This window comes from Chiloscyllium punctatum, chromosome 4 (genome assembly GCF_047496795.1).
Source record: "Chiloscyllium punctatum isolate Juve2018m chromosome 4, sChiPun1.3, whole genome shotgun sequence".
Classification (NCBI taxonomy): Eukaryota; Metazoa; Chordata; class Chondrichthyes; order Orectolobiformes; family Hemiscylliidae; genus Chiloscyllium; species Chiloscyllium punctatum.
Genome location: NC_092742.1, coordinates 95,619,138 through 95,634,406, shown reverse-complemented (window position 1 = coordinate 95,634,406; position 15,269 = coordinate 95,619,138). Strand labels below are relative to the sequence as shown.

Here is a 15,269-nt window from a genome sequence, read left to right as displayed (position 1 = left end):
GAGTTGACAGGGCAGATGCTAAAAGGACGTTTCCCCTTATGAGGGAGACTAGAATAGGGGCATAGCTTAAAAATAAGAGGTCTCCCATTTAAGATGGCAGTGAGGAGAATGAAAATAAAACAAAGCTGTGGATTTTGGAAAGTCAAAACAAAGACAGAAGTTGTCAGAGAAACTCAGCAGGTCTGTCAGGATCAGTGCAGAGAAAGCAGAGAGAATGTTTCAAGGCCCCGTGTCCCTTCAGAAGTGAGGAGAGCCATTTTTCAGTGAGGGTCACTCTTCCCGAGAGTGTGGTGGAAGTGGATGGTCATTGATACTTAAGGCAGAGGTAGCTGGATTCTTGACTAACAAGGGATCAAAGGATAGCGTAGACAGGCAGGCATAGGGTGTTGAGGCCGCAATCAAATCAACCGTGAAAGGTGGAGTAGATCAACTCCTGCTTCTATTTCATATGTGGTACCTCTCTGAGGTGAGGATAGAGTCCTACAGCACGGAGACAGGCACTTTGGCCCAAACTAGTCTGTTGGATTTTGACACAGAACTTGCCAAATTCTGGCATCAGTATGGTGATTCAGTGGTTAGCACTGCTGCCACACAGCGCGAGAGACCTGAGTTTGATTCCAGCCTCGGAGTTTGCACATTCTCCCCATGTTTGCATGGGTTTCCTCTGGGTGCTCCGGTTTCCTCCCACAGCCCAAAGATGTGTAGGTTAGGTGGATTAGCCATGGAAAATGCAAGGTTACAGGGATAGGATAGGGGTTGGGTCTGGATAGGATGCTGTTCAGAGGAGCGGTGTTGGCCCAATAGGCCGGATGGCCTGCTTCCACCCTGTAGGAATTTTGTGCTTAAGTGGGGCTTTGGTTCCATTTGCATTAAAGCATTGGGATATCAGTGGAAGAACACTACTGGATTCTAGTTTGATATCAAAGGACTCCCACTGGCAAGTGTACACACAGGAGCAAAAGCTGTGGACAGAATCTGGTTGGGTTACGTTATTAACTCTTCCACCATTGAATAGCTTGCCAATGCCAGCTCCCCTATTCTCTGTGTGAAGAATGTGAACTTGGGTAAGGTATTGTAAGGTGTCGGAGTAGGAACAAGCCAAATAGTCCATTGTCTGCTCTGCTGTTTAATGAGGTTGTGGCTGACCTGACAATGCTTAACTCCACTTTCCTGCTTTATCTCTATCACCTTGATTCCCTTAATAATTAGGACCTCCTTTTAGTCCTGTTATTGGCATTGATTACAATGTCATGGGAGTTGTTCTAGGGATTGCTACACTGCTGAGTGTGGGAGATCCCTCAAAAGGTGCTGAATATTGGGTATTATTTTGGCAAGAATGTTATGTTTCAGTTGTTCAGGACATTGACGAGACCACAATTCCAATAGTGGGTGCAGCTTTGGTCTCCTTTATTCAAGGAATGATGTAAATGATTTGAAGGCTGTTCAGAGGAGGTGTGCTAGATTAACACCTGGACATGTGGGTTCTCTGCCAAGGAAAGATTGAACATTCTGGGCTAGTTTTCACTGTGAATTGAAAGAGTGAGGGGTGCTTTGATTGAAGTGAACAAGTTCCTGAACAGTCTTGACAAGGTAGATGTGGAAGCAATGTTCTCTCTTGTGGCAGAGCACAGAACTCTGGGGGCACAATTGTAAAATTAGAAGTTCCCCTTTCAGTACAGCAGTGAGAGAAAATTCTTTCTCTGAGGGTTGTGTGATATTAGAACATTCTGCCTTTGTAGATGCAATATTGTCAGGAAGATAAATCAAAGGTTATCAAATATAGATTAGATTACTTACAGTGTGGAAACAGGCCCTTCGGCCCAACAAGTCCACACCGACCCGCTGAAGCGCAGTCTACCCAGAACCATTCCCCTATATTTACCCCTGCCCCTAACACTATGGGCAATTTAGCGTGGCCAATTCACCTAATCTGCACATTTTTGGACTGTGGGAGGCAACCGGAGCACCCAGAGGAAACCCACGCAGACACTGGGAGAATGTGCAAACTCCACACAGTCAGTCAGTCACCTGAGGCGGGAAATGAACCCGGGTCTGTGGCGCTATGAGGCAGCAGTGCTAACCACCGTGCTGCCCACTTTTTAAAAAAAATTTCAATCGAATCCCCCAGTCATCTTTCAATATCCCGTAAGTATAGGCCCAGAACCATCAAACGATCATATGTTAAACTTTTCATATAGATGGGAATGTGTAATTTGAAAGAAAAACAGATTAACTGTGAGTTTATGGAATGGGAGGACTTTAATGGTCTACATTTGCTCCTTATTCATCTGAATGATATTGAGAAGATTACCACTTGGTCTGATATGAGGTCTTCTTAACATGTTTAATCTGTGTCAGTGAAATACTTCTTGGTATTGTAGAGTGTTCATAAACAAAGTTGAAGGGTAGGTAAACTTCAAGGGTGAGGACTTTGGATGGAGAATACCTGTCACCATGTGGTTTACTTTAGCAAAATCCAGCAGACAGGCTGGTTGTTTAAAAACAATTAAAATCAGAATGAAGTTGCTAGTTCTGTAGCAGTAACAGACAATGCTGAAAGTGCATAGCCCAACTGCAACAGTGTCTCAACGTGGGGTCTTGGAACTTCACCTTGACTTCTTCAAGTCAGTCAGCAGCTGAAACATATACCCAAGAAAGAAAAATGTAATTGCCTTTTAGTGAAGGATAGAATTGTCTGCGTTCCTACCAGATTGTTTTTATTATACTGGCGTTAGAGCTGAATTGGATCTTGCATGGGATCCCTTTACATATCAAGCTGCTCATACAAGAAGCTGATGTTTTGAATCATGTTTCATCCATATGTATTACAGTGGTTAAACACAAAAACTGGGGATAATTGGCTTACACTTGTAACTTAGGCCTACAGTTCCCTTACTCAAACATCAGGAACAATGAGTGAAATAATTCATAACAATGCAGGTCTTCAATTATCCTCCATTTTAGTTTGAAAGAAATGGGGAAGAATTCTTGAGAAATCAATGTGAAAATGCTTAACTACAAGAGAGCTGATTTCAGTGAGTTAAAAAGAAATATGGTCCATTCTGATTGGAGACACTTACCAACAGAGTTCTTGCAATGATGAAACATAAAACAAAGCGTTTCACATAAAGTAGATAAAGGGAGTGTGTAATAAGGATCATAATCCATTACAGTAAAGAGCCAAGCTGATTACAAAAATGCAGAGCAAACACTTGAGTTAGACAGTGTATCAGACTAAGTTAACAGGTATTGTGAAAGGGAACCCCAAATCTTTTAAACAGAATAGTGCCGGATATGGAAGTTTTGAGTTATAAAGAAAGGCTGGGACTTTTTCCACTGGTTGAGAGGTAACTTTATAGAAGTTTATAAAATATTGATGGGTATAGATAGAGATAGTGGCAGCTGTCTTTTCCCTAGGATGTGGGATTTCAAGAGTAGGGGGCATTTTTTTTAGGTGAGAGGAGAGAGATTTTAAAAAGACATTAGGAAGTGGTGGATGTGGGTATAATTACAACGTTTAAAAGACGTTTGAGTTAGTACATGAATAGGAAATGTTTGGAAAAAATGGGCCAGGAGCAGGCAGGTGGGACTAGTTTAGTTTGGGATTATGTTTGGCATAGACTGGTTGCACCGAAGGGTCTGTTTCTGTGCTTTTTGACTCTATATAAATATTAAACAAGTAGTCATGAGGAAGGGTTTGGCCTATTAAAGATCAAAAACAACAATTTCTTGGACTGCAGGCATGGGAAAGCTCCTAAATGTGTGCTTAGTAACTGTTGGCACCAGAGGAGAGAATGCTGCCAAAAACACATTTAAAGAGGAAAAAAAAAGAGATGGGATTTAAAACAGATGAAGAGGTACGTTGGCAATGCTGAAAGCAGTAAAATCATTTGGTCATTATAGAATGCATTGTAGTTTGCTAGGGAAAATGTGGGTGCAAATTGTGAGCTTCAAAATCTCCTTAGTGCGAGAATACCAGGATTACAGATGTTACACCCATGTCCCTAAAAAGGAGAGCGTGCTAAATCCAGCAAAGGCAAGTCAAATGTTAGTATTGAGAGCAAAGTTAATTGCCTGTGGGAAATTTATGGGCCTATAAATGAAAGCCAGCATGAGATTTATGAAACCAAATCACGTTTGACTAATTTTATTGAATGTTTGAATACAGTAACAGCAAATATTGATGGTAGCCAAGTTAATATGAGTAGATGTTCAAAAGGTATTCCATTAAATACAACAGAACAGACTTTGGTGAATTGAAACCCCGTGGGATGAACTGATCATTAGTTGGATGTACACTTGAATTAATCAAAATTAATTACAGTGAAGTACTAGAAATGGTTATATAGGTTAAATGTTTTGTTAAAGGTATGTTCCAGATAATTACTTCAAACGAAATAGTGAGAGTAGAACAAGGGGACGTCAAATCTGTCAAATGCAAATGTAAGGCAGGGACCAAATACCTCCCTTTCTCACAAAATGGTCAGTACAGGGAATAGACTCCCAGGAACAAAGAAAAACTTTGGAATCGGTCATGAAGATGTTACGTACTATCCTGGAGGAAGAAGAACAATAGACTCTCTGGATGGATGAACTAATGGTTATCCTCTCACACAGTCTTTTAAAGAGTTTGGTTAAAATGGCTATGATTTTTGTCAGAACTAATATTGTTGAGCCCTCATCCTACTCTGTTCCTGTGTGGGGTTTTGCATGTTGCACAAGCCATCTTTATCTGAGTTAGCACCAGACAAATAGGAACTGGCTAAACAGCACTGTACCTTCTCATTTCCAGTATCTCCTGGATTGAAAAGCAACCCTTTTTTCTTCCGATGGACAATTTGTTAACGTTTGTTTGAACAGGAATCCAACCTCCCCTCTAATGGCCCCACCTCCTGCATCCAGCAAACCCCTTCCTCCTGGACACACCCTCCTGGTGTCCCACCCTCCCTCAACATCTTCAACTCAAACTGTCCCCACAACATCAATCGCTTGGATATTTTACTCCAACCTCTCCCCAATAGAACATGCAGCCAATTGCACCCTTCGCTCCAACCACAACCTCACTATTAAACCCGCCAATAAAGGGAAGTGCAGTAGTAGTATTGCAAACTGACCTCGACATCACTGAAGCCAGACGTCAACTCTGATCCCTCCTCCTAACGTCCCCTCGATCATGAACTTACTCTGATCACCAAACCATCATCTCCCAGAGCATCAACAACCTTGTGACTTTGGGAGATCGCCGATCTACAGCCTCCAACCTGTTAGAAATGGGCAGTGTGGGGTTGGGGAACTATCTCCTACCCAAAAGCCATAAACCTGACTGCCTGGTTGACCCATTGCCTCTACCTGCTCCTGCCCCATCGAGCTCATGTCCTCCTACCTTGACTCCAAGCTTTCTCTTTTTGGTCAGGAACTCCCTACCTACGTTCGTGACGCAACCCATATCTTCTACCTCTTCGAAAACTGTCAATTCCCTGTCCACCAACATCTCACCTTTACCATGGATGTACAGGCCTTTTGCAACTGCATCCCCCACACAGAGGGCCTAAAATCCCTCCACTTCCTTTTCCATAGGCCCAACTAGTTTTCCTCCACTGACACTTTTATTCACTTGGCAGAACTGCTCCTCATCCTCAACAATTCTTCTTTTGATTTTTCCCACTTCCTACAAACCAGAGCTGTGCAGGCCTCTTTGTAGGATTTGTGAAACAATCCCTCTGCCACAACTACACAGGCATCATCTCTCAGCTCTTCCTCTACTACATTGATGACTGCATCAGTGCTGCCTTGTGCGCCTGTGAAGTGTTTGAGCAATTCATCAACTTTGCCAACAACTTCCACCCCACCCTCAAATTGACCTGGACCATTTCTGACACCTCCCTTCCCTTTTGGACCTCTCTGTCTCTATTTCTGGAAAGCGATTCGTTACTGATGTCCATTTCAAACCCACTGACTCCCACAACTGCCTCAACTACACCTCCTCGCACCACCCTGCTGCAAAAATGCTATGCCATACTCTGAATTCCTCTACCTCTGCCGCATCTGCTCACTGGATGAGGCAATCCATTTCAGGGCATCCCAGATATTCTCCTATTTTAGGGAGTGTAGTTTTCCCTCCTCAGTAATTAAGGATGCCCTCAACTGCATCTCTTCCATCTCCCACACTTCTGCCCTCAAACTTCCTCACCCCAACAACAATAAGGATAGAGTCCCCTCAGTCCTCATGTAATACCTCGCCAAACTCCAAACTCAACGCATCATCCTTCGACATTTCTGCCACCTACAGTCAGACTCTACCACCAAAACAATATTTCCTTCCCCACCCATGTCCACGTTCCGCAAGGACCATTCACTCCACAACTTCCTCGTCAACTCTATACTCCCCACCAATGTCTTCACACCCGGCACCTTTCCCTGCCATCGCAAGAGGTGCAACACCTGCCCCGACGCCTCCCATTTCACCTCCATCCAAGGCCCTAAATAATACTTCCAGCTCCAACAGAGATTCACCTGCACTTCATCCAACCTCATCTATTGCATCCTTCAACCCCGATGTGGTCTCCTCTGTATTGGAGAGACCAAATGCAAACTCTGGGACCACTTCGCAGAGCATCTGCGCTCTGCACGCATTAACCAACCTGACCTTCCGCTTATCATCCATTTTAATTCCCCTTCCCACTCCCCCAGCGACATGGCCATCCTCAGCGACCTCAACTGTCAGAGTGAGGCCAAGTGGAAACTGGAGGAATCGCACCTGATATTTTGCCTGAGGAGTTTATAGCCCAATGGCCTCCAGTATTGAATTCACCAGCTTCAAAATCTCTCCGCCCCAGCCTTATCCATTGTTCAGCCCTCTCCCTCTTCCTCTCCTCCCTGACCTGTTCTAACCTGACAATCTTTCTACTCACCTATCCACTTCAACCCCTCCCACTGACCAATCACAATAACCCCCTATCTGCGTCCGTCCATCTGTCGGGTGCTGTCTGACCTGCTGTGTTTTTCCAGCTTCACATCTGTTAATTTCAATTGCAGGCCGTGCTCAGGTTCCAGGCAACATTTTGAAAGTCAATACATTGCCATACATACATTGCTATTACAAAGCTTTACTATGCTCTACACAAAGTGTAACTAAGTGTGTATTGTACACTCTCTATGGTCTGGAGTTCCCCAAGCACATCGTAATCAATAATGTGGTTTTCATTGAAACCCTACAGTGTGCAAACAGGCCCTTCAGCCCAAGTCCACACCGACCCTTCAAAGAGTAGCCCACCCAGACCCACTCCCTCACCCTATTACTCTACATTTACCCTGACTAATGTACCTAACCTCCACATCCCTGAACGTGATGAGCAATTGAGCATGGCCAATTCACCTAACCTGCACATCTTCAGACTGTTTACTGTGGGAGGAAACCAGAGCACCCGAAGGAAACCCACGCAGACAAGGGGAGAATATGCAAACTCCACAGAGAAAGTTGCCTGAGGTTGGAATCGAACCGAGTCCCTGGTGCTGTGAGGCAACAGTGCTAACCACCGAGCCACCATGCCACCAGTTTTAAAGTGCCTCTTAGTTCTGTGAGCTATCAGTAGTGGCTATCAATTTAAATACTGTGAAATGTCTGTAAAACAAAGATGAAGTGTTTGGGGGGGTGGGGGGGAGCTGCTGTTGGGGGCTGTTGATGGTGCCAAGTGATCTTTTCCACTCGCCTGAACACCGTTCCAAGAGTTAGCATGATGAGCACTGAGGAATTGCCTTTGTCGACTGTACATCATGTCAGTTTTGAAGCCTTCTGATTAGGAGACAACAAGTAATGGCTGTGTTTAGCGTTGGTTTCCCCAGGGCTGGGCACTGTGAACAAACTAGAGAAGAATCATGGAAGCATTAAAAATAGTCAAAGATAGGCGGAAAAATTTTTTGTTGGTCAAAGATCAGTGGTCAGTTTATAGAAAAAGGTTTGTTTTCAGGTTAATGAAGGAAGGTGGTGCACAATGAGGATGGATTTTTGAGTTATTAACAATAGGAATGTGGGGGTGAGATGGTAAGAGATGGAGTCATGTGATTCAGCCTCCAAGAAAGCATCCAAGTGGATCTGGTGAACCTAATGCTGCGATCAAGTGAAACTGGAGCCTTTCACAAATGCAAATGTTTTAAGCAGTGTAAACTCTAATTACAGGTCAGGCGATGCATACAACATATACAGGAAGGTTGTAACTAATAAAATATGTTGCTGGAACACCATGTCAAATAAAATTAAGTTTATTTTTGTTTAAAACAAAATACTAACTTCAGGCTGTTCTCCCATTGTGTAACCCCAGATTAAATGTGATGATGCCAAAAAATAAATTGGCAGATGCTAGTGTGCTGGGTTTCAAGCACAAGGGAGAGAAATGCTCTTTTGCTTCTGCAAAAACCAGTAAATGACTTTCGTTCTTGAGTAAATTTGATTCTGGAGAAAAAAAAATTATTGCAAGTTCTGTCAATTAACCTTGAGCGCTGCAAAGTACATTTGAGTCCAGGTGTTGAGAGGTAAGACATCTGTTTCTGGAGATACAAGGTAGATTTGCTGCGATGTCATGGCTATGAAACCTGATAGGCGTGCATTCAGCTGTGGTCATCAGGAATAGCCCATATCCTTGGCATTTTCTATAACCATGCTGTTGCAGCTCAACTTTCACCTCTTTACAGCTGTCAACGTGGTTGATCCAGTCATCCTCTCCAACTGCTATGCTTTTTTTAACATTTTTGTCAGGCAGCTTTTGCTTGGTTCCGTGCTTAATAAAATTACATTTGGAAACAGGCCGTTGAGTCTGACCAGGCCATGTGGTATTTGTCCTCCATAAGGATAGTTATTCCAGTCTCATGCACCTGCTTTGCTTCTGTTTGTCTGTATTCTCCTCTCTTTAAACCATCAAACCAGCCTATTCTTAAATGTCTCACCTATTTAGTTGTTCTCTCACTTCACAGGTCTACCAGGAATCCCTCCTTAGATTCTTTTTTACCTTTGTGTGCATACTGTCCTTTAGCAATACCATTTGAACTCCGATGTATGTTGGGTTACTTTAAACTTACATCACTGCATCACTTTTGTAACTCATTCACTCCCTATATTATCAGGATGCATCCAATTTTCTGTCCATTGCCTTAATACCCAATTTACAAACACTGCGCATTCACTATCAACTCGAGCCCTCCATGGTGATGATCTCTGGCTGTGCATATTGACACCTGAGCTGAGCTTCTGACTTCCTCATCTCTCAATGATAAAAATTGCTTGCCTCTATTTCCTCAATGCCATCCATACAGACTATCTACTGTTGAATACCTGATTCATGCCTTTGTCACCTCAAGACTTGATTACTCCAAAGCAGTCCATGCACGTTTTTTGCATTTTCCATTAGATGCAATGGATCAAACAAAACCTTATCCAGCACAATGTCTCCCTGCTCCTCACGCCTATGTTAATTTTCTTCCAGTCTATAGGTTGTAGATTTTAATTTCTCACCCATTTTTTCTTTTCAGATCCCTTCATAAAATTGCTCCTCATTTTATAATGGCTTCCACCCCTACAATTCTCACTACATCAAACTGTTTCTCTGCCTTCAAACTTTTAAACTGCTATTGTAAGCTGTACTTTCAGCCAACTAAATCATAATCTCTGAATTTCTTCTTAAACATCTCCACCTCTTTCTCCTAATTTCCCATGTTTGCTTCCGGAAGACTGGAGATTGGCAAACTTGGCACCACTGTTTAAGAAGGGGGGTAAAGACAAACCAGGGAACTATAGACTGGTGAGCCTGACCTCGGTGGTGGGCAAGTTGTTGGAGGGAATCCTGAGGGACAGGATGTACATATATTTGGAAAGGCAAGGACTGATTAGGGATAGTCAACATGGCATTGTGCGTGGGAAATCATGTCTCACAAACTTAATTGAGTTTTCTGAAGAAGTAACAAGAGGATTGATGAGGGCAGAGCAGTAGATGTGATCTATATGGACTTCAGTAAGGCGTTCAACAAGGTTCCCCATCGGAGACTGATTAGCAAGGTTAGATCTCATGGAATGCAGGGAGAACTAGCCATTTGGATACAGAACTGGCTCCAAGGTAGAAGACAGAGGGTGGTGGTGGAGAGTTGTTTTTCAGACTGGAGGCCTGTGACCAGTGGAGTGCCACAAGGATCGGTGCTGGGCCCTCTACTTTTTGTCATTTATATAAATGATTTGGATGTGAGCATAAGAGATAGAATTAGTAAGTTTGCAGATGACACCAAAATTGGAGGTGTAGTGGACAGCTAAGAGGGTGACCTCAGATTACAACAGGATCTTGACCAGATGGGCCAATAGGCTGAGAAGTGGCAGATGGAGTTTAATTCAGATAAATGCGAGGTGCTGCAGTTTGGAAAAGCAAATCTTAGCAGGACTTGTACACTTAATGGTAAGGTCCTAGGGAGTGTTGCTGAACAAAGAGACCTTGGAGTGCAGGTTCATAGCTCCTTGAAAGTGGAGTCGCAGGTAGATAGGATAGAGAAGAAGGCATTTGGTATGCTTTCCTTTATTGGTCAGAGTATTGAGTACAGGAGTTTGGAGGTCATGTTGCGGCTGTACAGGACATTGGTTAGGCCACTGTTGGAATATTGCATGCAATTCTGGTCTCCTTCCTATCGGAAAGATGTTGTGAAACTTGAAAGGGCTCAGAAAAGACTTAGAAGAATGTTGCCAGGATTGGAGGATCTGAGCTACAGGGGGAGGCTGAACAGGCTGTGGCTGTTTTCCCTGGAGTGTCGGAGGCTGAGGGGTGACCTTATATAAGTTTACAAAATTGTGAGGGGCATGGATAGGATAAATAGACAAAGTCTTTTCCCTGGGGTTGGGGAGTCCAGAACTAGAGGGCATAGGTTTAGGGTGAGAGGGGAAAGATATAAAAGAGACCTAAGGGGCAACATTTTCACGCAGGGGGTGGTACTTGTATGGAATGAGCTGCCAGAGGATGTGGTGGAGGCTGGTACAATTGCAACATTTGAGGCATTTGGATGGGTATATGAATAGGAAGGGTTTGGTGGGATATGGGTTGGGTGCTGGCAGGTGGGACTAGATTGGGTTGGGATATCTGTTCGGCATGGACGGGCTGGACCGAAGGGTCTGTTTCCATGCCATACATCTCTATGACTCTAAGTGCCTTGTTTCTCCTTATGTCTCTGAACCATCTTAATGGTGCTTTTTGAGGGCAAGTTGTCGCTAAATATTTCTGACACATCACATTGCAGAATTGCTGTCTGATAAGATAATGATTTTCTATCTTGGATATGTTTTTAGTTCTCCAGGATTTAAGCTGCTATCTGCTGCTTTGCAATTACAAGTTGGGAAATTGTCATGTCAATTATAGGAAACAAACTAGTGTAATTTTCTTGGCTACATGAACTGGACATGTCGGATAAAGGATAAAAGTGTTGATGCAAACAGATTGAAAGGTGGAAATTTAATCTCTCTGCTTTAATGGGTTTGAATTAATTGCTGGTGTTGATAGTTCTGTGATTGCTCAGCTTTTGGTGAACTGATTTTTAGGATTGGTTTCAATAAAAGTAACAGCATTTTTTGCTTTAACTAACTCTGAGTTGATTGACAGCTTGACACTGATATTAATCATGTGAGCAAAAGTCCAGTTTGTAATCCCAGAACACATTTGTGGTCTTCAGTCTATTACTCAGATAGCCTCTGTGTCGCCACGGCTTAAGAATTACATTTGTAGAGATTTTAACTCATAGTGGATTTAATTTACTTCTGAATTGTAATGAACCCTTGAAGGTGATCAGAATTGGAGAAGAGTTCAGGTTTTAACAACTTAACTCTGCTCAATTATTGAATGTCCTATTCAGTTTCAGAATATGGCTGTGTCTTGGTCTCTATGAATTGAACCCAAGAAAACACAAATTATAAGAAGTGGGGAGGAAAATATAACATCAAATTCTCATAATAAAATTGTAAAACAGAGTTATGTTAAAGTCCTACTGAACCTTGTTCAAAACCACAGTTAGAATGGATGCAAGGTTCAGTTTTCTGCATTTTAAAAAGGGTATAGTCACTATATTGTGCAAAAGTATTCACAAAGAGTAGTGATATCTGAAAAGGATGAACAGTCTATGGCTGAATTCTACATAAAAGAGAAAACTTGGATGATAGTCTTATAGAGGTCTGAAAGTTATGAAGATATTTGCTGGTGTACCCATATAATTTGCTGCCTTTGTGGTAGTCTTTTTGGATTTGGAAGGTGCTGTCTTAGGAGCTTTGAGCTTCTGCAGTGCAACTTGTGGATGGTAGACACTGCTGCAACTGAGCATTGGTGGTGGAAGGAGTGAATGTTTGTGGATATGGTACTGAGAAAATGTTTCCACTTGTGGGAAAGTTCAGCCAAAGAAAGTCAATAACGAATTCAGGAGATGCTTATTCATTCAGAAAGAGCTTAGAATGTGGAATTTGCTACTACAGTGAATAGATGAGCTGATTTAACTGGATACATTTAATGGGAAGCTGGATAAAATGTTAAGGAAGAAAGGGATAGCAGCCTTTGCTGATGAAGTGTGATGAAGTATTCTGGGAGAAGCCTCATGTCCACTTGCTGAATGGCCCTTAAATTCAATGAAGTATTACATACAGTCTCTGAAATGTGTCAGGGAGTTCTACGTTGTCAAAGATGTAACTCTTTAGCTGACATGTTGGATCAACCTGTTCAGTTGAGGATTCAAGAAGGACAGTGGATGTTCCCTTTGTGCTAACCAATATTCTGTTTTTAACCCAGTCATTTTGCTTTTTTGGTGTTATAAATTATTTTCCAATTGCTATTTGACATGGAAAGAAAATGAAAAAAGGTCAGGGGTCCCAGCCTCAGCCTTTGCAATTGTCTCTTTTTTTTTTCAGTTTGTTTGGATGAGAGTGATAGATGCAGGCTTGATGAGCTAACTGGCCCTTTTTAATGTAGAAAAAAAACGTAGAGCACTATTTAAGTGGAAAATCACTGCAGAATTCTGAGGTGCAGACAAATTAAGATGTTCAGAGAATGAAGTTAATCCCCAGCTAGAAAATCTTAACTAGAAGGCAAATGGGATGCTATCCTTTATTATGGGAGGAATTGAACATAGAAGTAACAAGTTATGCTTCAATTTATACAGGGCATTGATGAGACTGCATCTCAGATAATTTGTGCAGTTTTGGTCACCTTATTTAAGGAAGAATATGAATATATTATGGACAATTTGGAGGAGGATTATGACACTAATACTTGGAGTAACTGGTTTGCCTAGATGGTACAGTATGGTCTTTCTTTTTCTGGAGTGTAAAAGCATAAGGTCTGAAGTCTGTGTAAGATTCTTAACTGTCTTGACAAGTTGTATGTGGAAATGATGTTTCTTCTTTTAGGTGAGGCAGAACCACTGGAAAAGTGATTTAAAATTAGGGGTCAGCCTTTTAGGACAGAGATGAGGGGATTTTTTTTTATTCTCTTGGAAGATTGATTGACCTTGGAACTCTCTGCCTCAGAAGGCATTGGATGTGGGATCGTTAAATATTTTTTAAGGTCAAGTAGATGATTTATTGTTGTGTAAGCCAATCAAAGGTTACCCAAGTTAGATGGGAACATGGAGTTTTGAACATAAACAGTGGAGCAGAGTTGAAGGGCTGAATAGCCCGATATCTGCTCCTAATTTGTGTGTTCATAAATGGCTTTCGCTGAGGTCTCGTCACTGCTGCTATATAACCCCAATTAGTAGAACATTGTGTATTGGTGTATATATAGATCTATCCTTTTTGTTTCATTTCCTTAATGACACAATCAGAAGTTGGTCTCAAGGCTTTAATTGCTTAAACTTTGTGATCTCTGAAGCCTGTTTTGGACAAAGCAAATTGTTAATGGATTAACCTGAAAGTGATACTATTGAGAGACAATACATCAAAGAGTTTTGCACAGTCTAGCAGTTACTCAAATGCTTGGAACTGACAATGTACTGTATTTAGGTAAAAACAATGACTGCAGATGCTGGAAACCAGATTCTGGATTAGTGGTGCTGGAAGAGCACAGCAGTTCAGGCAGCATCCAAGGAGCAGTAAAATCGACATTTCGGGCAAAATCCCTTCATCAGGAATACAGGCAGAGAGCCTGAAGGATGGAGAGATACGTGAGAGGAGGGTGGGGTGGGGAGAAAGTAGCATAGTACAATAGGTGAGTGGGGGAGGAGATGAAGGTCAGGGGGGGGGTGGTGTGGGAAGAGGGTAGATTGGATAGGTGGAAAAGAAGATAGGCAGGTAGGACAAGTCATAGGGATAATGCTGAGCTGGAAGTTTGGAACTAGGGCAAGGTGGGGGAAGGGGAAATGAGGAAACTGTTGAAGTCCACATTGATGCCCTGGGGTTGAAGTGTTCCGAGGCGGAAGATGAGGCGTTCTTCCTCCAGGCGTCTGGTGGTGAGGGAGCGGCGGTGAAGGAGGCCCAGGACCTCCATGTCCTCGGCAGAGTGGGAGGGGGAGTTGAAATGTCGGGCCACAGGGTGGTGTGGTTGATTGGTGCGGGTATCCCGGAGATGTCCCCTAAAGCGCTCTGCTAGGAGGTGTCCAGTCTCCCCAATGTAGAGTAGACCGCATTGGGAGCAACGGATACAATAAATGATATTGGTGGATGTGCAGGTAAAACTTTGGATGTGGAAGGCTCCTTTAGGGCCTTGGATGGAGGTGTGGGTGCAGGTTTTGCAATTCCTGCGGTGGCAGGGGAAGGTGCCAGGATGGGAGGGTGGGTTGTAGGGGGGCGTGGACCTGACCAGGTAGTCACGGAGGGAATGGGTTTTGCGGAAGGCGGAAAGGTGGGGAGGGAAATATATCCCTGGTTGTGGGGTCTGTTTGGAGGTGGCGGAAATGTCGGCGGATGATTTGGTTTATGCAAAGGTTGATAGGGTGGAGTGTGAGCACCAGGGGCGTTCTATCCTTGTTACGGTTGGAGGGGTGGGTTCTGAGGGCGGAGGAGCGGGATGTGGACGAGATGTGTTGGAGGGCATCTTTAACCACGTGGGGAGGGAAATTGCGGTCTCTAAAGAAGGAGGCCATCTGGTGTGTTCTGTGGTGGAACTGGTCCTCCTGGAGCAGATACGGTGGAGGCGGAGGGAATTGGGAATACGGGATGGCATTTTTGTAGGAGGTAGGGTAGGAAGAGGTGTAATCCAGGCAGCTGTGGGAGTCAGTGGGTTTGTAAAAAAAAAATGTCGGTGTCAAGTCGGCCATTATTAATGGAGATG

The 15,269-nt window shown here is 43.2% G+C and overlaps 1 protein-coding gene across 1 annotated transcript in view; it reads left to right on the top strand.

Annotated features, from left to right (window-relative positions):
- LOC140475998 (dnaJ homolog subfamily C member 17-like) overlaps nucleotides 1–13,293 on the top strand; it is a 75,028-nt gene extending 61,735 nt beyond the window's left edge. Inside the window, exon 6 of the mRNA XM_072567899.1 lies at nucleotides 13,162–13,293. Within this exon, the coding sequence (XP_072424000.1) occupies nucleotides 13,162–13,293 (132 nt within the window). The remainder of the gene's footprint in view (nucleotides 1–13,161) is intronic.
- The last annotated feature ends 1,976 nt before the right edge of the window (nucleotides 13,294–15,269 follow it).